This window comes from Apteryx rowi, unplaced genomic scaffold (assembly GCF_003343035.1).
Source record: "Apteryx rowi isolate R43461 unplaced genomic scaffold, aptRow1 scaffold_91, whole genome shotgun sequence".
In the NCBI taxonomy this organism is placed as follows: Eukaryota; Metazoa; Chordata; class Aves; order Apterygiformes; family Apterygidae; genus Apteryx; species Apteryx rowi.
Genome location: NW_020451216.1, coordinates 1,111,578 through 1,137,312, shown reverse-complemented (window position 1 = coordinate 1,137,312; position 25,735 = coordinate 1,111,578). Strand labels below are relative to the sequence as shown.

The following is a 25,735-nucleotide window of genomic DNA, read 5'->3' as shown; positions in this document are numbered from 1 at the left end:
GTTAGTTAACCCGGTGCAAGGGATCTCTGCAGGAGCAATTTGCCCTGGGCGAGGTGGTGAGCGGCAACAGCTAAATTTTAAAGGCAGTTCTAGGAACTCATTATTTTATTTTGTGTGGGTTTTTTTTTCCCCCAAACAAAATATGGTGGCTATAAGCGGTCACTGCATTTTCCCCTTTTAACATGTGCTGGCAAGCGCTGCCTGACCGAGGCATCCCCACCCTTTCCAGCATCCCTCCTCTCTCCCAGCGCTGCTCCGGACATGCTGAACCAGCAACGCTCCTTCGGGACTGGGTCGTCCGGATTTTGGGGTAGGGAGAGCGGTTCCTCGGGGGTTGAGGCCGGGGTGAGGGTGCTGCGGCGTTGTGCGAGCGGACAGAAGCCGGGGGGGTGGCACCGGTGGTGGCAGGCACGGGGACATCGAGCGCAGAGGTGCCACGGTTCCCTTTCTGAGATAAACAATGCTTTTATTTATTTTTTTTTTGTGCCTCCCCCCCCCCCCTTTTTTTTTTTTCCCTCTTAGGTTCTTGGTACCATCAATCTTACTCTATTTTTGCAGAATTTCGGCTAAGTTTGTTTCTGTTTCTGACCAGTGAAATGACAATTGGGATCATCTCTTTATTCAAGGGAGAGGCTTGTAATTCTTGGCTCCCATGGATTGAAACTGTCCTTTTTTTTTTTTCCTCCTCTTTCTTCTCATGCTCAGTCTTGCACTACATTCAGGGATGGTGATGCTTTTCCGCTCCGGCTATTTATACATCCAGACAGTCCTGCTCGCTTGTGCTGCTCCCTATTTTAGCCCAGCCCAGCCGGCTCCTTCCTTTGCAGTTGACCTTACCTGGTTTATCTGGTGACAAAACGAGCACGTGGCTTCACCGCAGGCTACTTAAGGGACATGGGTTGTCTGAGTTAAGAGCTACGGTGTTTTTCTTGAGCTGCGTAGAGAGGATCCATGCGCAGGTGCTAAACAGCATCAAGCCAAGCACCTGCTCCTGTGATCTCGAGGGCTTCCCGTGGCCGTGGGGGCTGCGGGAATTAGCTGAAATTTCTCTTTTTGCTTTTATAGAAATTGCTTCTGCAAATTGGAAGAAGCTCTAAAAGTTTGTTTCCCTGTTTTGTTGCTTAAAAAAAAAAAATGCAAACCCTTCCATTACTTTAAAAAAGTTTTCTTGGCTTTGCTCCCCTCAAAGTGGATGACTGCAGTTTTCCGTGTGTCTCTCCAAGGAGTTGGAGAACCCAAGAAAGAGCTGATAGTGGGGAATTAGCAGAGCTGTGAAAGATTGAAATAAAAATGCAGTACTGCGATGGGAAAATCGGAGGAAGGACGGATATGGAGACCTGCTGCGGTTGAAGCTCTGGGTGGTGATAGCAAAACAACAAAATTCTGTGGGCTCCTGGGACGTTGAGGATGGTCACTCCCGTGACCCCTCCTTACCATAGGTGAATAGTGCATTTAATCTTAGCAAAATCCACGGGGTAGCATGGATGGACAGGCAGTGGTGTGCTGCTCCTGCTCCCGAGGATATATTTTCCTGCAGGAAGTACATCATGTCTCTGATCCAGATCCCAACTGCAGCCCACCATTTGAGTAGATCTGGCTTGGACCTACAATGCTAACTCAGTTCTGAAATGGAAATTGGTGGAAAAAACATGAATTGGATGGAAAAAAAAAAATCCAAGGTGAGCATCAGTTCAGCCCTAGCAATTGCCATAAACATGGGGCTTCTGTGGTCTGACCTTGAGGATAACGTCTTCATTTCCCCAGCACCAAGTTACACCCTGGCTCTTCCTGGTATTTGATACCGTTATGTTTTGCATCTAACAGAAATCCTTGCCTTTCATCCTAGCCCCCATATCGTCTAAAAAGATTAGTAATTAATGCAGCTTTCCTTTAAAAATTCAGGGAAATCTTAGCAGAAACTTGGAGCAGAGCAGCGATCAGATGCAAACTCTCCACCTCTCCCCGGCGGGGAAAGGTCCTCTCCCTTCTCCATTAAAACGAACCGTAATGACACAATTCCTTTGTAGTCGTCGCTGGTCAGAAATAACTCGCCTGTCTCGGGAGCCTCCTTATACGCTTGCCGAAAGCCTTTTTCGGGATGTGGAGCTCGCTCTGCTCTAATTCGAGGAAAGCACTTCTTCACTGAGAAAAGATGCTCTAACAGTGCGGCAGCTGGAAAGCGGTCCAGGCACTGCGGTGCCAGCTCGCGTTAAGCCTTACGGCAGGCTTACCGGCTTCGTTAAATATATGTCGTGCCRCGGCCGGGCCGCTCAAGCAGCTCTCCGCTGCTGTTAGTTTTCTCCGATCTGGAAGCTCGAAAGGGAGGGAATCAATTTGATCCCGTCTGAACCAGGGTAGCCCAAGGATGACGGCAGAGCAAACCGGCTATGCGCCGCGGAGAGCATTAATACCTCACTTTACACGAGCTCCCGTGAGCTCCCAGATCAGCAGCTTTGACCGTAGGTATCTGCTGGCTGGCTAAAACCACGGCGCGCGTGCGTTCAGAAACGGGCGCACGGCCGACGYGCGCCGGGAGCTTTGCAAAGAGTTTGGGGGCCGTGTTTCGGGAAAGCTGCTGCTGCCGGGATGGCGGGAGTTTAAAATGAAAGTGGAGACACTTAAATAGCCCRTCGTTGTGACAGCAACGGAAAAGCGCTTTAAAACATGAGGGAGTGCAGCCTGAAATTTCAGGCAGTCAGAAGGCAAATGAAAAGCAAAGATAAAAAGTTCCTCAAAGTATTTGTTTATTTAAAAAAAAAAAATCATGGAAGCAGGTTGGCACTAGCATGCGTCCTAAAGATGTGGCAATTCAAAAGCAGAAAGGAAACATTTAAAAAAAGCCCTAAAATTCCCAATTTTGTTTGAAAGGCAAGAGACTGCCATCTTAAAAGACGGCCCATTGGCATGTGTGGTATGTTTGGAAATTGCTTGGGAGAGAATATTGAATTGGGAGGGGGGAAGGGAGAAGGAATGGCGAGAGAGACTAATTATATATAATCTTAAAATGAATTAGGTGATATAAATGTAATGAAAGCAAATCCTGTTCCTGGAGAGACTTTTTCGGTTTGCATTTTGATATCCTAGGGCAATGGCATGTTGCTCTCTGACAGACAGCCATTTGATTTGGAAATATGTGAATAATTGGGAAGTGGAACTTCTTTGAATTTGCTACTTTCCCCTCTAGCGTTTTTGAAGGACTAATTATAGGAAGAGCCGCAGAATGCCCTATGCGGGCATGCATGCAGCCAATTTTATAGTTTGCTGGCTGCGTGACTCACTGCGCTGCATCCTGTGCTCTTTGATATCCTTGCTTAAAAAAAAAATTACGTTTTTATTTTATAGCGGGAGCGAGATAACTGTGCGATAATCCGTGTTGCAGAGCTCTTGCAAAAGAAACTTCCCGCACAAACGTGTGGCGGCTCCGTGTTGGAGGCTAAGGATGGGTTGCAGTGCGCAGGTGGCTCGGTAGGAATAAACTCCCGTGCAACCGCTTTGCAAAGTGAGCTGCCGAGAGCTTAGGCATCTTGGAAAGGGTCGCGCCGCCTGCTCGAGAATGCCATCGCCGGGCAGCGCCCTATTTTAGCTTGGTTTTAAAATGGACCGAGGGCTCCTCGTGTCTGCAGCTCTCTGCTTGCCAGAAGCTCTGAGCTGACCCGGCTCCGCGCCGGCAGGGACTTGTCTCTCGGAGGGATGCGATTGCCACCGCTCTCCCAGCCCTCCCTTAACGCCCGGGCGAAACCAGAGCGGCCCCCGGGGGCTCTCCGAGGAAGGGAGAGGGTTAAGTGGCCGCACGGACGAGCCGGCGCGCTCTGCCTAGTTTATCATCCGTCTCACGCGGCCCCGGCGTGGTGGGTTGGGAGCAGCGAGGGATTAGGGCCAGCACCGGGGCGGGAGACGGCGAGTGCGTGAGCGAGGCTGGCTCCAGTAAGTGATGTCTGTGCGAGCGGGGTTAAAGATAGTATCTTATGTCAGGGCTCTGCTTGCAGCCTTGGTTCTGCGGCGTTAAAAATAATAAAAATGCATCTGACTAGGTCTTGGCCTGTAGAGAGGGGGGAAAAAATAAAAAGGATTTCACTGCTTGCAACAGCTCACAAATCCTAAAGAAGAGGAGCTAGCTCTTGCAAATATATGAAGTCCTGCTGTCCCACCAGAGATGGCATTCACCATTTGAGCAAAGCCAGTCTGATGCACTGGCTGGTGCGTGAGGGAGGAGAAAGGGGCACATATAGCGAGGTGACGGCTGCAAAGCGACAAGCCTGCATGTGAGATGCGTAGTTCCCCAGCGGTGATCTGCAGGCCTTTCGTAGTGCTTTGCGTTAAGCTTTTGCTGATCAGGTGGCATGGAAAGTTTGGGATCCGCTGACACCGATGAGTCAAATATTCCTCCTGACTCGGTTATGAAATGCAAATGGCAATGAAAAAGCGGAGTATCACTTCCAGGAGTAGCATAAAGACGAAAAAGCCGTGTCGGGAGCCTGCGATGGTTTACAGCAGAAGGGGATAGCTGGGAATCAGCTGGTGGAGCCCAACCCTGCCGATGCTTTCCGCTGCTGGAAAACTTGCATGTAATGCAATATTGTATTGGTGGTTTTGAGGTCATTGTTACACAAATTGTTTAAGCCTGGATGCATTTTTAGCTGGACTTTTGTCTAAAGAATAAACATAGCTTGGGCTGTTTTCCAGTCATCAGCTAAACAGCCAGATCAAGGGCTTGAGTCAGCAATCCTTGCAAAATGTTCCTGGCTGCCTTCAAAAAAGAAACTTCCTTGCACTCTTTGCTTTTGAAATTGTAGTTGTACAATGTGAACTGATGTACACATATTATTTTTACTTCATGGATGATTCTGCAGTCCGGTACCTGGACTTTTGTGTGTGTGAGTGCATCTTCCTCTTGGCTTCGTTTCGATCACATATATGTAGGGTGCTGTAACTTGGAGGAAACAGTCCTCTTAGAATAAAACAGCGTAATTATTTCCTTCAGAAAAGAAAAAAAATACCATGGCAGAGGGACAGGAGATAAATTTTCACTACATTAGAGACACGTGGTTTACATCAGCATAACTAATGCGTGGTCGTTACCCACTAGAAAAGCCTGTTGTAAGCAAGTTTTTGCTGCAAGGGTTGTAAGCCTGCCCTTGCTTTTGCTGCAATTTGTATAACTACTTTCCAGTAGAAATGTCAGTATCTTTTAGATTTCACACCGGGGTAGCTAATCTCTGTTAGTTATCCTGTGGTAGAACCGTATCTTTTATGGTAAGAAAGACATGTTAATTCCTTGATTTGCCAAGATCAAAGGTGGTTGTAAGACACCAGCTTGGATTGAGTACTATGGTGACTTTTTGTCTGTGGCTTAGATTTTCAAAACCGTCTAGTGGTTTGTGGGTGCTTAATTTGAGACACCTTAAACCTCTTTTTATTTTTATTTTTTCCACCTCAAGAATCAAGCACCTTTTTAAGACAGCTTAGGCTGCCTACCCTACATGAAAATCTTTATTCCCTTTTGAAACTCTCGGCTTGCGTCTTCTTTCAGAATATGGCTGGGTAAGCATGGACAGCATACTCTGCTTCAGTGTAAAGGTCACTTATGATGTGTTGTTAATGAATAATTACTACTGCATGCTTTCCTCTTAATATGGCAGGGGCATCCTTGCTTAATAAAACATCAAAAAGTTAAGATGGAAAATGCCAGTGAAGAGAGAGAAACTCATGCAAAAACTGTGCCCACTGGGGAACTGTCTGAGGCGTTGATCTGAAGGAGACCATGGATGGACTCTGCAGCACGCTGTGGCAGGGAGCAGAGGGCTGTGAGGGAGCCCGTGCAGGCATTGAGTCCTTCTCCCAACAGCTGTTGGCTCCAAGTGGCACTTCTGGACTCGGGGCAGTTGTTCAAAGGGTTGGGTTCCTCAAATATAAACTCTAAAAGAAACACTGTATGTCTGGATGGCAATCAAGACTGGAGTCACGGTCAGTAGGCTTTTGCATCTGTTTTATCAGTATATCCTTGGGTCTTGTAAAATTTAAAATATCTTAAAAGGAAGTTTTTCAATTCAAGGAAACATAGTATAGAAACTGCAGAATGGTCATACTGGGCCAGAACAAAAGTCCGTCTAGCCCAGTGGCCTGTCCCCATCCATGGCTGAAAGGTACCTGGGGAGGAATGTCAGAACAGGCAAGTGCATGTGATGCTTCCTCTTAAAGCTTCATGAAGCTGTAGCTGTTTACAGCTCAGCGACCTCAAGAAGCACCAGTTTGCTTTCTGTGTGTTGAGTAACCCTCGCTTTTCCATGAGTCTGTCTGATTTCCCCTTGAATTCATGTACGTATTGAGCATTCACAGCGTCGTATGGGAAGGGGTTCCCCACATTGACTACCTCTTGCATGAGAAACCACCTTGTGTTTGTTTTGAAGATGAATCCCACCAATTTCAGTTGTTGGTACATCATTTATTTCGCCTTTACAAAGCAGGCATCATCTTTGAGGTAGGCTAGGTCTTTGCTCTCCAACAACATTGACTTAAAAACATTTATTCCATGGTGCATAAATGAGATGTGTTGGGTGAATGTGAAAGAGCTTTCTTTGTGGATGTTAATTCTTATCCAGAAGAATGGGGACATTTTGGGATGAGGGCCAGGGAGGAGGAAAGGCTTGGGTGAATAATGGATGTAGTAGTTATACATGCCCAAGCCAGAATCTCACACTGCTTGGGTTAAGGCAGAGTCTGAATTAAGTGGTTGTTTGGGTGCAAATCTGCTGGCACGTTTGCAGGAAGAGATCATTACTTGTGACATTATTGGTGTTCCATGGTGTGGAGTAGATCTATCAAAAATACTGTTCTCCATTTTTAATTCAGTATTAAGGAGAGTGCGTGCCTTAGAGCTCACAGGAGGCCCTAGAATACCTAGCATAATTGGTTATGTTTTGCTGGGGTTATTACAGAAAGCAAATCTTGTACTAGAGTCCTTATCTTGAAAAGTCTGAACAGTGATGTGGTACCAATGGGAAATAACCCCATGGTAGTGGGCAGAAACTCTCCTGCACTCCTGTCTTTGCTCTGACCTTAACAAGGAAGATGCTATAAAGGTGGAGAGAGTTTTCTGTCCTTGTTGCTGCCGTGCTGCCCAAAGCGTTGAGTCCCCCTGCACGTAGCAGATGGGTTAACCTGCCTGCCCGGGTGAAAGCACTGGAAGCAGGTGGATGGTTCTGCACTCTCTGAAAAGTTATCTAAAGCTTTGTTTGCTTTTCCCAGATAGCTGCAACATGTTACCAAAGTTCATGAAAATTGGCTGAAGAGCGCTTAGACCCATGTGTTCAAACCTAGTGATTAACTTGCTGGTTGTGTTGCTCAACTGGCTGCTGTCAGAGCGAAACTTTTCACATTGCTTTGGATTTTTTTATTATTGTTATTTAGAGAAAAATAGAAGTCATTGGTGGTATGTCTTCCATTTCTGTTCCTGCTGATTAACAAGGCTTATTCAGTCTCTTACAATGTCTCATACTGTACCTTTATATTAGAGAGGTGGGAGTAGTTTGCATGTATGTGCGTCGGGGTGTATCTGAGCATGGGGAAGCAGTGAGATGATGTGTTCAGGACTGAAGTTTGCTGATCTGTGTCTAGTTGCCAGACCTCTGCATGTACGTTCCTGCAGGCATCTCTGTCATCTTACAACGTGTGCACGTGGAGATAAACAAAAGACAATTTCATCTTGCTAGAGGAGAAAGGAAATGATTTCAGCCTAAAATGAATGTGTTGCAGGTTACAGAGGAGTGTTTTTAAGTTTTTTTTTTGTTTGTTTGTTTTTTTGCCAGATAGTTTAATAAGAATGACTTGATCCTTGGCTGCCCTCTTACTGAAATTTGGAGGGGTGAAAGAGAAGAGGACGAAATGTAAAATATCTCCATGTTTTGAAATGGTTTGCTCTGTCAAGGTCTGGTCTGTTGACTGATGTCAGAAAGAGTGTTCAGGTTAGCAGAGGTAAGAATTAAGTATAAAACAATCTAGGACTGTGGCCCATTTTCCTGCTGGTGCAGAGCAGCACTTCATACTCTGGGCCACTGCAAGTGGCTTGTAGTGTTGAGCATGACATGGGATGTGAATCCCAGCAATCAGACCTTCTCCCGTCACCACTACACTTGTGTAATCAAGTGTGCCAATCATATACTGTTGTTTTTATTTCAGAGACCCAACTTTCTTCATCACTTGGGTTCTCATTTCATTTCCAGTGATTAAATCCCTCTAAATACTAGTGGTGTCCCCCAAAGTGCCCAGACAAGGGCATCTCCAACTCCTTGCTCTCACGTGTCTGCCTCTGAATGCATGGGAATAGTGTCAGAGGTGGACGCTGTAGACATCCCTGTGCCTTTCTGTTAGCAAGTCACCTAGGAATACAGTACTGAATCTTAGAATATTAATTTGTTGTTTTATGAAATATTGAAGCCTAGTCACCATGGGAACTGGCATCTAAATAGAATGAACTGGAATGGGATGCACCCAGTTTCCTGAGGTGAAGCTGTTGAGCTTGTGTCATCCGGAAAGTTTAGAAATGGATGATAGTAAATGGTTCTCCCTCCATATTGTGTGTGCACCGTGATCCATGTTGTTTTATTCTTCTCTGTGCTTTGAGAACGTTGAAAAACACCAGGGAAGGAGTAGGCCTGTCCAAGAGCACAAAATCATTTCACTGCTTTCCACCTCTGGAATAGGCAGAGGTTCAACTCTCTGGGACGTCTCTGCTCAGAAACATTTTTATTTCAAAGTGGAATCCATATTCTGGTCAGTGCATGCAATCAAGATGAAAGCTAATAAAGGGGACTTAATTTTTTTTTTCTCTTTGCATAATATCTCTTCAGCATCTTTTTATAATTTGTCTTTAGAGAATCGCTGTAGTTATCCAGCCATTTTTTCTGTGCCTTTCATTATTGTAATAGAAACAATCACTGGAAATTGCCTGATGGTATCGGATTGTGCTACATTCCTTCCTCAGGTCATTTGACTGCAGCTTTTTTCAATAGCCCCAAAGGGGAAAGGTACATTTCTGTAAACACAAGACAAGTTCTAGATGTGCCGTAGCCACCTGGGAGCAAACTCCATTGTAAAAGAGGCTTTTGGAATTGCTCACGTGGGATTTGCCATTAGGAACAGAAAGGCTGGAGAAATTGTCTTCTGATTCGCCTGACAATTTGCTTCTCAGTCCTCTGAAGAATTTTAGGAATGTCTCTACTTCCTTTCGGAGGGCTTAAGGCTAGTGTGTGATTGCAACGGCTAGAGAGTTGCTTTTCTGCCTGCCTGCCTTCTCTTTCACACTAGCTTCAGCCTCTCTCTCATTCTTTGCCTGAAGCTTGTTAACTCCCGAAATACCAGCATACACTGGGAAAGATGCTTTTAAAAGTCAATGTATTTATTTTTGGGTTTTTTTTTTTGTTTTTTTTCCTAATCACAAGGCTTGAATGATTTGAGGTTCTAGGACGTAGTGTAAAAGATGTCTCTTGCTTCCTGCTGCTGTGGGTTGGACTGAGGAAGCACTGATTGGGATATAGTAAAATGCACGCTCATGCTTCACCCATACAAAACTGGTAACAAATTGCACTGGTGTTTGTTTTTGCAGCGTGCTTCTTAAATATCCTTACCCTTTGAGTTAAATTCACCAGGGTGTCAGAGAATCGGTGGTCACTCGTGTGCTGAGAAATGCAGGATTGACCTGTGGCTCAAACTGATCCATTTTACTATCTAGAATATACAGAAATATGGGAATTTTGTCATACTGCATTTCATATAAAATGAGAATAGTCCTTGCCCCAAATGGCTTAATTGCCCTTGAAAACAGATTGGTGTTGAACCTCCAACTCAGGGCAGCCTGTAGGGAGCCATGAGCTTTGCTGCAGCTCAGGGCAGCAGAGAAGCTTTGCGGTTAAAGCCAGAATTACTGGCATGACTTGCTATCTCTGTGAGAAGAAGCCGTGTCTAGGGTCACTGGGCGTAGGAGATCTCTGGTTGTGAGCCAGGGGAGTGGTTTCAATAGTACCTGAGTGCCCACATAAGAACCGCAGAGAAGAAAAGTGGGACTTTATAGCCTGGATGGGTTTAACAAAAGGAGGAAAAGCTGTGCAACGGGTGCTGGGGATCCAGTCGAGCCAAACCCAGGCTGATTTCTTCATTAACAGCAAAGACTTGGGCTGTACTTGATGCTGGCAAACCCCGAGGGACCATATGTGAATATCGGGAGACTAGTAACCTGAAAACCAAGCTTTTGGAAGAAGGGGAAGCATTGAGGTATTTGCTCTGCTTGCCACCTAAAACTCTGCAGATGAGCATGGGAAGTCACTGGAGTGTCCTGTTACTAATTTAAATGCTAATGAGCAACGCTTCTGTGAAGGCCCCTGATGGCCAAGTATGGCTTAAAGACTTTCCAAACTAGATAGGTTTTCAAGTGACCACAAACCTTATGGGGGGAAGAAGCACAAGGAGCAGTGTGGGTTGTAGGAACCTGAAAAGGCAAGAACAAGGCATAGGACTGAACGCAACCCCTGTGGCATTTCTGTCAGTTGAAATGATAGCTGAGGCTCTCTGCATCTCATGGTCCTCTGTGTTTTCCCTGGGATGCACTACAGAGACTGGTAACCGTGAGCTCTGCTTTACCTTCGTGCATAGCCTTTCTACCAGCAGACATCCCCACTGCAGGGCTATGGTGAAATGCACAGCGCATCAGTTTACAAAAGCAAGGATTTAGTAGCAAAAGCCTTGTGTTCAACATAAACTGAATCTGGGCAAGCATCCCCCATGTTATCCTTCAGCATCTCCTCCTGCATTAAGCCCTTTTTTCCCCTCTGAAGCAGAAGTTTGGTCTTCTAATGTGAATAAAGTGGAGGTCCCAGTTGAGATCAGACAACAAATGTTCATCATCTAATTGAAATTGAGGTTTGAACTTGTATACTGGAAAGGGGAAGATCTGGTAATTTTTTTTTTTTTCTCTTTACCATTCCCTGCCCTTCGGCTGCTGTCAAGAAAAAGCTGAATACCTATATAGTTGCAAAGTAGTAGAAAGGTACTCTTAGAAATGTAGTTTTTGAGTAGAAAGACTCTTCTAGTCACCAAAGAGTTATAAAACAATTTTTTCCATGAGTTTATCAGCAGACTACATGAGCAAGTGGGAAAGAGAATAATCTCTCTGATATATTTGGATTTTCATCTATGGTGGAGTTTAAAACAGTCTTTTGCACACTGTCCTGACAGTTTAGAGAGATTGTGCTGTTTTATTTCCTTTCTTTTCTGTCCTGCCACAAAAACTGCCCAACTCTGAGCTTTGATTATTCTGTGGGAAGAGGGTGACAAGAAGACAAACAAACATCATTTAGTTCTTGGGGGCATGCTTTCCTGATGCCTGACCTTTTGGACTTCCAACATCTTCTTGTCCATTTACATGCATTACAGTTTTTCCAATTACCAGTGAATTAAATTTGGAATTGTGGTATTTGGAAATGTCAAGCAGAATCAATAGAAAAGCACTTGGGGCCCAATCTTAGTAGACTCAGCACATTTTAAAGCATATGTGAAATGTCCCTGCTGATAAATCTCAGAGGACCACGTATAGATTATGAATTGCGGAGCTGCTGTTTGGATACCAAAGCTTTCTGTGGCTTGCCAGGTACACTTGTTCTGCATCGTTATAGGTGCATTAGACACATGGGTGTAAAGGTGTATTAGACACACAACACCGGTGTCTCCCTGGAGAAGACCTTAGGAATAAGGAGCTCTGAAAAGGTGACGCTGCTGGTGGCAGCAGCGTGGGCGATGAGGAAGGGGGTGGACCATGGTAGGTACATGCAAAAGGGCTGGGAAAGGTATCAGCGAGTGGTTATCACTATTACTTAAATCTCTGTGCTCCATGAGGAGATGCTTCTGTATCCTCATCTCTTTGCCTAGAAGGAAATTTCTTTCACAGGCTTGCATTGAAACCTCTTCAAAACTTCAGCGTGTGTGCAGGATTTTTTTTTTTTTTTTTTTTTTTTGAAAAGAGTACAAATATGCACAATTTTGCTTCCTCCTCCCATGGTCTTTTGAGACCTCATGCTGGCTAGCAAGGAGAATGAGAGAGAACAAATGATTGTTTTAAATGTCATTTCAGAATTTTCTGTATATTTTACTTAGTGATTTGTGACATCTGATGAAAATCTGCCCTCTCTTTTGATTTTTAGAAGTGTAGTTGGAAATATCTTAAATAAATCTTGTCATTAAACTCTAATATTTTCTTTCACTTATGTTGAAAAGTTTTGGGGGTTGGGGCAATCTTCTTGGTAGCTTATTTGCACAGTGCTTAGCCCAGGAGGGTCCTTTTTCATGCCACAGAGCAGCAGTTGCTATTAAAAGCCAAATAAATGGTCTGCTTAATGCCATTATAAATGTACGTTTAAAATTTGAGAGAAATACCAAATAACTTTCCCCCCTGCTCGCTATGATGTACAAAAGCCATTTTGGCCATAAAATATGCTTGTTTGAAAAATGGTGGTCTGTAGGGGGGAGAACCCTCTACGGAAATGATTTATCAAGTGGGGCAACTCCTTGATTTAGTGGTACATAGGCACTGACGAGGTGTCTCCTAATGAGCAAGGTTAATGGAGGAATGGTTGGCATTTGCCTGTTACGCTTGTGGCAGAAGTCCTGCATGAGCTTGTAGCCTTTAGGATGGCAACACGGTGATAAATAGCAGCTTGAGATCTTGTGAAGTCTAGACGTGCAGGCTGGAGTCCGCCACGCTTCACACGTTCTCCTCCACCCCGCGTTGTACGCAGGCAGGAACTCGGTGGCGGTGCCTTTTTTTGAGGTGTAACTTTGTATTCGTTGAGGTTGCCTTGATTTTGTTTTTATCCTCTTGGGTGTAGTGGAGGAGTATGTGTGTATCTGCATCTATTTAAAAAAAAAAAATTATTTTTTTTTTTTTGTGTTATTACTAATCCAGTTTGAGCTTTGCTGTCCAAATTGCCTCGTTTGTGACCCAAAGTGCATTTAAACATGAACTGCAGAAGCTCCACAGCATTAAATGCTTTTGATTGATCTCCCTGATGGTTTTATTAAAGAACTAAAACCTTTTTTGGGGGGAGACAGATACAGTTAGCGCTGCGACAGGAGAAATCTAATTACATTTTGGCTTTGTCCTTAACTGAGACGATACAAAATAGGATTTTTCTAATGGCTAACTAAAAAAATCTCTTCTTTAAATAAAATATAGAAATGACTGGCTGAGTTCAAGCAAAAAACGCCCTGCTTCCAGAGACTGATTAACTACTGGCAACATTTCGGTCCTGCTGCACACTAGTCCAGCCCGTGACCTGGCTAAACCTTCTTGGATCAGTCTGCCTAGACAAAACAATGATTTACTAAACCTTTTCCTGAGTGATCCTACCCTTTGGGCCAAGAGATTAATCTCATCGCGCGCGTGTGTGTGTATGTATGTACCCTCAGTATTTCAGTAAATCAAATAATACTGTCATCTTGCTCAGCTCTGTCTTCCAGAAACAGGCGTCAGCCGAGTTTTATGGACTTTTAAGAAGCTGCTCCACGTCCTTCTCGGGTTCCTTGTTCTACCAACSCCATTCAGCTTAAAATATCACGGAAATTATTCAGAGGAATTAAAACTTTATGGTGTCCTTTCCCCAAATTGGTAGTAATGACTCTTAAAGCCAGCTCCCTGTATTTGACAAAACTGATTTTACTAGCAGTCTGGGGGGGGAAATTGTAATAAAGACCTAATCCTTTTGAATAATTTGCTTGTTATCTTTAACTGACTTAAGCCCAAGTTAAAAAGGATATATATATTGGGGGAGGGGGGGATTGCTACACAGATGTCCGTGGAAGCTGTGAAGTCTGAATCATGGTGTGAATATAGAAGCCCTGAGTTGTCATCCCTGGTGAGCAGGGAGGATGTATTTCTTAATATTAAAGTTCCTTTTTTAATTTTAAAAGAAAATGACTTAAAGCCTCCTGTCCTTTTGAGACTGGTTGTCAATGGCATCATTTTAGGTTACCATGGCAATCTATGCTGAGATAATAGATTAACAGCCATTGATTGACTAGAAAACTTCAAGCTCTTTTATCAGGGGATATGCCAAATGTATTGACAGAAAACAAAATTCAAGGTAATCTCCTCCCTTGACATTACACTGTTGGCATTCTTGGCGCTGTAATCAGCAGGTTTTACCTGATCTTACCGACCTGAAGAGCCAAAACATTTTGAACTAGTTTGGACAGGTTTTTTAATTAGCCGGGACAATGCCCTTTCCTCCGCTTGAAGATCTCCTCTGCCTGCTTGAACATCTCCTCCACCCAGCCAGCCAAAGCTTGGTTTCTTTGGTTAGGTCCATGTCTGGGCAATGTCCATTGGCATGGACATCCTCTGTCTTCCCAAGACTCCCCAAAGATGATGGGGTGGCCCAAAGTCCTGGTCTGCGAAATCTGCTTTACAGAGTAGAGGTGGTTTGTTCCCAGTACATGGAGGCTCTGCCATGCCAAAGCTTTGTGAAGGAGTGGGGGAAATAAGCACCAAATCTTTAAATCCTCATGTACGCAGTTATGTACTTAACCACAGATGTCATCGCTAGGTTGATGCTTTGCCTAAAAGCATATTTAGACCTATTATTTAAGTACACCAGGAATGAAATCACTCTGCTTGGGGAATAAGCGCTGGAGAAACACTTATAATTGGGGGCTCACTGTAGGCTCTGCCGAGCTCCAGCTGGGTGGTCTCTCCAGAGCAACGCTTTCCAAACTTGCCCAGTTGCAAGCCTCACTYGGCTTCGATTTTATGATCCTAGCAACAACTACTTGAATTTCTTCAATTTTGCAATCTTGCACGTAACTTTTGGGCCGGTGCCTGGGAGAGGGAGGGCTGGGGGAGCCAAAAGGGCAGCAGCCCTCTTTGCCCTTTGCTCTCTCCCTGCATGATTGCCTCCCGGTGTGCAAGGCACATGCTTTGGTCACAGTCCCCCCACCGGACAGCTTCCCCCTCGCCAAAATGCAGGCGTTCCGCTGAACCCCCTCGGGCTTTCTCCTCTCCCGGCGGCTCCCCGTTCTGAGGCGGATGTTTCTTTAAAATAAATAAATAGCTAAAAGAAAACAAAAGCTCAAACAAAAGGCCTGACTTTCATCATCATCACACATGCGAAAATGCATACGCAGTTGCTTAATTGGTACATGCAATTACCCTCCAAATTAGAGGGCAATTACCCCAATTCGGTGTACAATCTCTGTCATTTTGTATTATAAAATTACGCGTACAAATAGCTATATAGGGACATAGCTCCCTGTTTGCAAATAACTTGGGTTGCGTACACAGCTTCATGTATAAAGCCCGGTGGTTTTGACAGTCAGGCAAACAGACTGTCTGGTAAATCACTCCGTGTTTAGGCAGACTATTTTGACACATCCCATCTTTCCGTATATATTTTCATTTTAGGTTTTTTTAAAAAAAAGGGGAACGGCAGCGAAAAAGAGCTAAGCTTTATAGTAGGCTTCAGCCTTGGGGAAGATATTCCCTCCGTATCTAATTACGAGGGAAGAGTCCAGCAACTGGTAACACCTAGATCCGGAGTTGCTATGTCGGCTCTTGCCTGTAATTTAGCAGCTCGTGGGTAATGACACGGCCTCCATGATCTGTCGGCAGCTCCAGATTAGGAGAGCAGAGTTTTAGTCTCGGCTCAACAGCGAGGGCCCGTGCTTCAGCGGGTTGAAGTCCTTCAGTCCAGGAGGACCCTTTTTAATTACTCCCCCTGTGCCTCATAGCTCCATGTACAGGAGAGGTCTTCCAGTGCAGCGCTGCATTTCGGCTGCTCTTCCAGTCCTTACGTGGCTCGGATGGGTGCTGAGGGTCTCGCTTGGCAAAAAAACTTATGATACTGCAGTCATTTAGGGCAGAAAATTGATCTGATGATGGTTTTCTGGTGTTGAGTTTGAAGCATTGGTTTCCGCCGCAGAAATGCCAGATGGTGGGTATTCTTATCTCCTACTGTCTTCATGATTTCAGGGCGCTTGGAATTTTTGGGGACCTGATGGTGTTTGATATAAGAGTGCATGTGTGTGGCTTTTGTGTGAGGAACCTGTTGAAGAAGCCACACGGTGATGCCCAAGTGCTGGGTTGATAAGGTGGGACACCAAAAACAGAGCATCTAGCGCAGACCTAACCCTTCCATAAACTTCGATTTCAAACAGGGGTTCAGACTTTGTTCCTTAAACGAGTATTTTTGGATCATGGTGTTAAAATGTTTGCAGTTTATCCTCATTTGCCAAAAACTGGCTTTGCCTGGGAGCTGCCACGAGGCTCTTTTCCATGGGCAGAGTTGACTTTGGTACCACGATGCAGCTCTGGAGTCGGAGGCTGCTGAGCTCCTGCCCCATGGCAGCTTGGTGCACCCTGCATTTGCTTGCTCGGCTCTTTCTGCAAAGCGCTGTGCATGCAGTGAGGCGTTTCCACCTGCAGGAACTTTTGTAGGCAATTGCCCAGCCGCGGTTTAGACATCTCCCCCCTGCAAAATGCCCCCGTGCGCACGTATGGAGGGGGACAGTGAATCCCCCCTGCACTTTGTACCCTTTGCCCAATTCTAGTTGGAGTTCCTGCTGGGTAGGAAATGGCATGTTCAGACTTTTGCTTTGTGGCTTCTGGAGTAGGGTTAGGTGGGAGGAGGATCGGGGCACTGAGGAATTAGGCCACGTTCCAACAGAGATCTTCAAGCACTTGTTTAACAAATGTTTTAGCTCTTGTTACACCCAAGTCCTTTTGACTCCCTGCCAAAAGCCAAGTAAGTCCTTCAGGGTTTTGCACTGGGGCTGTGGTGCACTTACTTGCAACCCCCTGTGATCAGGGCGTCCTTAGCAGGCAATGTCACTGAATGAATGAGACCTGGGAGCATTGCTGCTCAGTGTGGCTGTGTTGTGTTGCTGTGCATCAAGGGACACCATCTAAGTTCACATTAATGTGGTACAAATGCTCAGTCATGGGGACAGGAAAGAGCCAGGAGACAGGAGGGGAACTGCTGATTTCAGCATCAATGCCAGCTTGTACTGGCTTAAAGTGGGCATAAAAGCATGGCCTGAGGGTCTCAACCCCTTGTCAGGAGGAGAACTGAACCTACAGATGTGCTTCAGGCGTGCGTGGGGAAGGAGCAAAGGGCTTTTTGCACCTGTTTTGGGGCAATACCCTATGATTTTGCTTGCAGCTTGAAATCGGAGGTGGGGCATGGTTGATCTATGGCATTTTGAAGCCCTTTACAGGCCTTACATCGCTTGGATCCTTGGGGGAACCGGCACTTACGTACCCACCACCCCAGTGGGGGAGAGGAGATGGGACGGGGTAAAGTAAATGCCTTAGGAAGATGGAGGAGCAGAGGGCAGTTTTCCTCCTGGTAGCCACCGCAGCCCCACCTTTCTCTCTCAGAGGGACAAAAACCTGCTAATTCCCCCCACCCTCCATTCAGGTCAGGGTTTTTTAACTGCAGCAAATGCAGATGAGGTAGCGAGCTGCAAACTTTGGTCTCTGCGTGATCCCTTACAGAACAAGGCGCRAGTGTTTCTTGATGAGCTGAAGCAGCAGGTAAATTAACACCCATTCCTGGAGCTGTGCCCCTTCCCGCTGAGACCATCTTGGGCACAAACCAAAGGGTTTCTTGCAGGCGGGAGGCCCGCAGCAGGGTTAGGATGCTTACCAAATGGCTTTTTAAGAAGATCTAAAAGCAGGTAGCAAGCAGACAGGGTTTTTAAGTGTCTCCTTAAGGCAAGCATCCTTAAAAGCTGTTTTAGGAAAAATGCATATTCATCCATCTAAAACTTTCTATGTGGTTTTTACTGAACTCGTCTAAACTTTGAGAGCCGAAAAGCTGCGAAGGGCCTTTCTCTTGGCGCGTTTGCTGTTTGCAGTTAGGTTTGTGTGTTTGCAAGCAGATCTTATTCTTAATCTGAAACTTGTTCCAGAAAAGACAACTGTCTTGGGGGAAGGGAGCCTGGGCTCGGTACAGGATTTAGCAGACTCGAGTACACGCTGTTTGCTGGTCCCAGAGCCGATGCAACTCCTGCTTAGCATTTTTTTTAACACACTCTTTTCAAAGCACAGTGGAAACATTAAACCTCGGAGCAGCTCCGTGCACTGCATTGCAATCCGTGGGCATTGGCCCGCTGTGCAGGTGGAGGAAACGGAGGCTGCGCAATATTGCCCGAGGTTACAGCCAGAGTTATCTGAGCCAGGATTAGATTTTGGGGCTGCTTCCCAGGCAAACGGTTCATTAAACCAGCCCGCTTTCTAGGAGATTTGGGTTGGGGAAGGGAGAGGAAATTTCCATCTAGTGCAGATGTGGGATAAAGCTCTCTCTGGGTTTAAGGTGATGGAAATGTTACAGCATGTATTTTAAGGAAAAGACCAGAAAGTGATACTGAGTATTAGCTATCAGCCAGTATCCACATTAAATACTGCAATGAAACTAAGGTATTTACTCATTACTTTATAAAATAAAATGATATCACACTCCCTGCACACGAGGTAATGCACCTTCTGTTGCCTGCTGATTTAACTGGTATTTAGCAAAAATGCTTAATCCGCTCTAACAAAGTATGGTGCAAGTATCAACAGAGCAAATATCAAGGCTTTAACAAGGAGTGTCAATATTGACACTGTTCTGTGTTAAGGGATATTGGTAGGTTGTTTTTATTATAGTAAGCAACTTGTCAGAGGAAAACTCCGATGGAGCTTTGCAAGTGCCGATAAAACCTGCAGGTGCTATTGAAATTGAGCCCTCGTTCGTGTGTGCTCGGAATATAATTCCCCGTTTCAGAAGTCAGCTTTATGATTTTCTCTTCCCCCTCCCCCTTTAAATCTCTCCCACGATGCAGATGAAACAGTCTGCCAGAGCAAGAGTTATTGAAGAACTGAATGCCTCTTAAAAATGCAAAGAGATCTTTTTGGTCTGATGGGTTTGCTCCATACCATGAAAATTAGCCATCGCTGATCGCAGGTGTCAGGTACCAGGAGCAGGTTGGGCAGATTAGACCCAGCGCTGTGCCAGAAACGGTGGTTTCTCCTGATGCTCTCGCAGTTCAGCTTTTGCTCTGGACCAGGTCATCGGCGCTCGTTACTCGCCACCTGTTGTCAGCAGAAGGCTGATTTCCTGCTATAGCCTAGGCTAAATTCAATGCCTTAAATGCAATCGCTAGCTCAAATGCAGTCTCCAGAGCGCTCTGCACCCTTATGTGCACTGCAGAATTGGAGGCAAATCCTACTGCTGGAAACCAGTTTGGAGACTTAACCATTTCAAGGAGTTGCAGGCTGTGGGAAGGGAGGTCAGGCTGGTGCTCTAGCTGGGATTTGGGCAAATGGAGTTCAGCTTCCCTCCCTGACGTCCTTTGGACTTTGGTCAAGGTGTTTAATCTTTGTGCTCCAGCTCTTCCTCTGTCAATTGGGAATAATACTTGCTTCTCCAGTTGGATATTGTGCGTATGCTTGCATCGTTGCTAGATAGGTGCTCAGGTACAGTAATCACAGGCTGTATTCAGGGCTTGGAGTTCATGCCTATTTCTGGGCTCGGTGTTTCCTCCTCTGGCTGTGAGCTATGTTGTGCTCAGTGCCTTGCAAAGACCACATTGAATCACCTTTTAGAGACCTTTTAGAAGTGTCTGGCTTGCCATGCTGGCCAGGAATCACAGACCCGGTTGCATTTAGATCATCTAGTTGTGGCCCTGCCTGCCTGCCTTAAGCTCAACATTAAAGGTTGCATTTACTTCAGAGAAGGCAGAGTCGTGAAAGCACTGCAAAATTTTCAACAGCCAGATACTTAGCTCTGCATTTTTCAAAGGTCTAGCTATTCTGGGAGCACAGTGCTTTCATTTCACCATCCTGCAGGACCAATTCATGTTTTCTACACAATTGTCAACACATTTTATTAGGATACCTAYGTTTTCCTTGATTGCAATCCATCAAAATAATGGCCAGGTCTGACCTCGCCTTAGGTCGGGTGATCCCGAAGTGAGGTGGCTGCAGGGCATCCTAGAATTTATGGTCACTAGCTTTGTGGTACTATTTCTGGGGTATCCTTGTCTCTGTTGTGTTTGGTTCCTTTCCTCTTCCCATTGCCCTTTTTAAACTCATCTTCAAAATGCCATGAAACAGAACATTTCCAAATGAAAAAGGGATTTCGAAGGCTTAAGAGAATACAGAACAGATAACCTGCAGACATGAGTTCCCTTACTTGACTCCTTTTTTGTTCTGTATATCTATAATTGTATTTCTGTTCTGTGGGGTATGATGGCTATGTCGAAATTGTTCCACTTTGTGGGCAGTAGGACCTTCTCAGTTCTTTGATGCAAGGCTCTTAGCTGGGCTAAAGCCAGCGCAGGTAGAGGTTCCTTTGTGGTGCCAAGTGTCACTTTGTGGTGGCCACAGTTGTTTGGAAGATAGTGCTTGTCCAACGAGGGGCAAAGGGGAACAGAGTTGCTTTTGGTGAAAGTCTCACTTGTGTGGAGAGGCAGCGTGAGCCATGTGGACCACAAGTGAAAACATGGGATTCACAATAGGAAGACTTACCAAAACAGGCCTGAAATGGGATCTGAATGAGGAATTGGCTTCGGTCTGGCCCTCCGCTGCAGGATGACTGTTAGGGATTCTCAGTTACGCCCTGCCCACCTAAGAAACCATTTATTTTAGATGGTATTTCCTCAGATGGTGGTAGTGAGAGAAGGCATGACTGTGTTGTGTGACAGCTCAGCAAGTGGCAAATTGCACCTTAGGGAGGTAGACTTTCTAAGCATGGTTTCTGTGTTTAAAAATATCCTGGGTTGCCTTTACATCCTCCTATTAGGGTGCTGTGGTTGTAGCACTGGCCGGAGGAGACCTGGGAGACCTCGGTCTGATTCTTGGCTTCACCACAAGCTCCAAGTGTGAACTCAGGCAAATCTGACCTCTCTGTTCCCCATTTCACACCTGCACAAGGAGGATAACCCTCCAGACAGTGCTGAAGTTCGCAGGGTGGTTAGTTCTTAGAAAGACAAATGACATTAACGTGTACAAAAAATACAGCCACGTGGAAACGTGTCTCCTGGGATCTGTTTCTGATTTTGCCCGAACGTGTTTTGGATTTGCATTTTGCTTCAGGACCAGGACATGGGGAAGCGGAGACGAGGGAATGCATCTACTACAATGCCAACTGGGAGCTGGAAAAGACGAACCAGAGCGGCGTGGAGCGCTGCGAAGGGGAGAAGGACAAGCGGCTCCACTGCTACGCCTCTTGGAGGAACAATTCGGGCTCCATTGAGCTGGTGAAGAAAGGCTGCTGGTTAGATGACTTCAACTGTTATGACAGGTAATAGCCTAACTGGTTTCTCTGAATGCGAGCGTAAATTGTTCCTTTGAGTGCAAAGGCCCCTGATTTTGCATAGAGAAAAAGAAAGCAAGTCCAAGTCAATTGGCCCATTCATCCCCTGTAATTACTTCTGCTGCTAATGTAGCTCTCAGAATTGTCACTTATCTGCCTTTACTTTCTAAACAGAAGCCGCAAAAGGCACTTTTAGTTTTTTTTGTTGTGGGTTTTTTTTTCCCCTTTGCAAAGCTTTGATAATTCTGGCATACTTTGAAAAACGTGTCCTGTACCATCAAATGAAGAGCAATATGTTCTTCCAAGAGCATTTGGCGATACAAAGGAAAACTTGGAATCATTTGGAGCTCTTTAGAAAAGCAGAGATATCTGGGGGTGTTTAGAGGTTGAGATATTCTGGCACTTGTGATGTTGCAAAAGTTTCACTGCTCTTTGGCTGAGTTAAGAGACAGGAGTAGGGAGAAGGAGTGGGGCAGCAAAAGCAAATGCATGTTTGGGTGTCGCTGCCTGTAGCTAGCTGAAAAGGAGACAGGTTTTGCAATATGAAGGCTCCAGCCTCATTAAATATCTGAGAAAATAAACTAGTCTTTTCTCATTCCACTTGATGTGATTCTGCAGGGGGGAAGAAAACTACAGCTAAAGAAAATATCCCTCCTAAAAGGCAATGTTCAGTAGTTCTGGACTAGATCACAGTTTTTGTTTAAAACAAAACAAAACAAACTGTGAATAAGGAGAACATAAAATTCAAGGGTTTGCCTTGGTATAATACCAAAATAGGGTCATCTCACCTTTGTACAAGCACAGCACTAGTCCCAGCTGCACGTTTTCGTAGCTCTTTTATCTATTGAGATTCCAACAGTTTTAGGACATCAGGTTTCTGCTACTTCAGAAAGACTGCTCCAGAAGTGAGAAAACCATCCCAAGTTAAGGCTTCTCCAAATCAACTGAAACCACGGGGCTTAAACTGGGACCAGATTTGTCTGGGATCCCAAGGCAAGTTTTATCTCCTAGTCGTTGTATGCTCTCCTAGGTTTTATCCCCGTTGTCTTAGCTTGTGAATACTTCCACATCTTCCTTCTATTCTTAGTCCTGGGGTTACTTTCCCACCACACCTATTCCCTTGCCAGTTGCGTAGTAAAGTTCTAAATATAGTTAAATTTGTATTCTTTCTTGATAAAGCCATCCTTCTTGGCCCATTAGTCATCTTAACGCTGATCCTTGTGAGAACAGAAGGTCACTCTCGTTTCCTACTTCCAAGCAGAAGTGTTTACTGTAAACAGATTTCTCCTTTTAGTGGCTGCTCTCGTGTACAGCGACACTTGTGTTGTAACTGAGTGCCTCTGTGCAGTGATGTAGTGGTTCTTAATCTTTGTCATACCGCGTTCTCCGTTACAATAGTAAAAAGTTTTCAGGACCCCTCGCAAGCCTTTTTGCGGCGCTGGGGTTGAGCATCCATTATCCTGTAGCCTCGTTCTTCCAAGGCACAGTCACAGGGCGACACTAAAAGATCTTCTGAGGATTAACAAACAGTGCAAGTGCGGGAAGCAACGTTTGAAATAAAGGCTAGCTTTAATTAAATAAAGGCTGTTTAAATTGAGTCTTTTTTCCCTTGAGTGTCCTCTTCGATCTGTCACGCGGGCATTATGGTCTGATCGCAAGGTGGACGGCAAAAAATGGCTTAAAAATGTGGCATTTCGACGAACGGCGCTGCATCAGCACCCTCGCGCAGGATGCTGTSCTCCGGGGAGCAGCCTTGGGAGATGCACCTATAGCTCTCTGCCAAGGTGTCCCCTGCGTGAAGGACATGTCCTATTCCTACAGCTCCTGGCAGCTCTCAGCGCAGGCAGCGCTTAGTGCGACCTGCCAAGTGCTACGTCTTCGTCACTGGAAGGTTGCGAACGCAGCAGTGCAACAGTTGGGGTATTTAGGGTTACGGTTCCCTACTCTGTTCTTTATCTTAAGGGAACGAGAACGTGGCATGTGTACATTTAAGGCTATATGAAAAAGGTACTGTTTAAAAACCAGCCGCCTGCTCTTGCTTTATTTATGCAGCCCCGCTGGAGAGGTCGCGTTCACGGTCCCTCGAAGAGCACGTGAACTGCTACAGAATGTGCACTCGCTGCCATAGAAAAATGTGTCATTCTGTCCCACTGTATCATTTTTAATATTTGCTGAGTATAACATGTCATGTGTACCTGGATAGCTGCCCTGAGCGCACACCAACTCAAAGACAGGGATAATGAATTGCAGATGTGGAGCAGGCTGTTTTCGCTCATTAAGCTGATTTCTTAACCAACAGATTTAGCGAAGGATGTGTTTTTTACTGAAGGCTCGGATACTGATGCTGTTAAATCCAAACAGCTTGTTATCTGATTTCAAGAGAAAGCATCTGGAAACATTGCTTAACTTGTTGAAACATCTTTCTTCATTTGGATAACTTAAATAGCTGCTTTTCTCTTTGAAGTTAAAATAAAACAAACCCCAAAAAACAAACCAAGTGCTTCCCAGCGGAGACCTTGCATGAGACATTTCAGCTAAAGCTTTTCTTCCCCAAAAGGAATAAAGTACTGAAGACTCCCAGGCCTTATGATCTAAGAGGGCCTTTTCTATTCTTCCCATAGAGGCATGTCAGTGATAGCACAGAAAGAGAGGCTTGGCATGGATTCATAAACGAGTAATAATGTCAAACACATATGATTGTTTTGCTACTTCCTCTGAGTGGCTGAAGGAAGGAAGTTATGCATATAATTGAGCTGGTCTTCAGGAAATAGTTTGATACAGTTCTACGCAGAGAACAGCTCTGCAGCCATAATAACTAAAAGCAGGGGGTCACATAGCAAAAAACGGCAGGGAAGGGAAGCGGATACTTAAGAAATAGGCTACTAGAGCGCTGCAGAAATCACTGGGTGTCTCTTTTGCAGTGGTCTGTGGGAAAGGGAGGACATGCGGAAGATTACTGGAGTTGGTCTGCTACGTGGAAGTCTCCTAAAGCCTTGCAAAATGTAGAAGGAAACCTCGGTACTCAGGTGGCTGGATGACAGGCAAATAAGAAAAAATGGAGTTACAACTTGAATTTCCTAAAGGCTTGGTGCCTTCGTGCAAGTGTAAGCTTTCTAACGGAGGAGACTTGGAAGTTAAACCTAAAAAAAAAAAAAGAAAAGGAAAAAAACATAAAAAATGCAGTCACCCTCCTGCCTTCAGTAATCAGAGGTGCTGCTGGTGTCCTGTGCCCTTCTAGTGCATTGAGGCAGTGATGCTCAAGCCTGCGAGAGCAGTCTTGGTTCATCCCTCGTCGTCTGGGCTTTATGGCACAATCTTTAATTGCACGCCCAGATATTCCTCTCCTCCTGACAACGTACATGCAGGGTGCCAGAAAGACGGGGCCAAGGCATTTTTCCTGCTTCCCAGTCAGCCAGCAGTGTCTGCAGTTGTTTATTACTTGCCACCTAATGCCTTCAATACATATGGAAGCATTTGTTTCCTTTATGGGCTTTTCAAGGGTTCTTGCTATCCACGGGGGCATTGGAGTGCTGGAGGAACACTAAGGGCTTTATCTCCCCTGTGCGAGCGGGATCCGCTCGGCGGCRGCGCGGAGTTGCAGCGCGTGACCTGCCGGCTCTCTGCCTGCTCCGGCTCCCCCGTTTCCCCGGTTTTGCCGGCGCAGGCAGGAAACCCAGCTGCCCACAGCTTCRCTCGCGGTCGGGGAGGCTCAGCCGCCGGTGTTTTGGGGGGCTCACGTTGGGCCCCCGGAAAATGAGCGGAAYGGCAGCATTAGCGGTGTCACTAATTTTAAGCGACTTATTTGGTAGCGCTTAATAGTGCAGCGGCTGAAAAAGGGATACCTGGGGTTTTCCAGCTCAGCRTTCGCAAGACCAACCTTCTTTATTTTTTACCTTCCTTCTTCATTTTTTTTCCTTTCCTTTCCCGATGTCTGATTTGCAGGGGAAATGAGKACTGGCTCCTCGGCCGCTTCCAGTGCACGACCCACCGGCTTTTCCCCAAGGACCCTCCGCGCCAGGTTGAGCGGAGTAGAGGGCCTACATGGAAAACAAAATAGTGTGAAAACAAAACAGTGTGCTGGTGYGATGGTGCTTTTCACTGCGGAGGGGAGCTCAGGGCCCTTGTCTGCCAAGCCCTGGACTWTTTGCGCTTTCTGGGTTTAACCTCCTCTTTTGTCTATTCACAAACCCGTACAAAAGCCTCGAATGCTGTAGCAGAGCTGCCTTCTTGATTATTCTCTTAAGAAAAGAGAGGAAAAAGTTGTTTTCTGTAAGTGGAGACTGCAGATGTGCCCTACGCAGGCAGCAGGGCAAGGTAAATAGGAAAGACAATGCTCAGGAGCTTGGTATTTACTGCAAAGACAATAGGAAAGTGTTTGCTGACTTTTGTATTCCTTTTCC

General features: G+C 45.5%; 1 protein-coding gene across 2 annotated transcripts in view; it reads left to right on the top strand.

Annotated features, from left to right (window-relative positions):
• Positions 1-25,735, top strand: part of ACVR2B (activin A receptor type 2B) — a 117,795-nt gene that overhangs the window by 75,606 nt on the left and 16,454 nt on the right. For both annotated transcript variants that reach the window (XM_026091615.1, XM_026091614.1), the window contains one exon: positions 21,116-21,323. In XM_026091615.1, the coding sequence (XP_025947400.1) occupies positions 21,116-21,323 (208 nt within the window). The remainder of the gene's footprint in view (positions 1-21,115; positions 21,324-25,735) is intronic.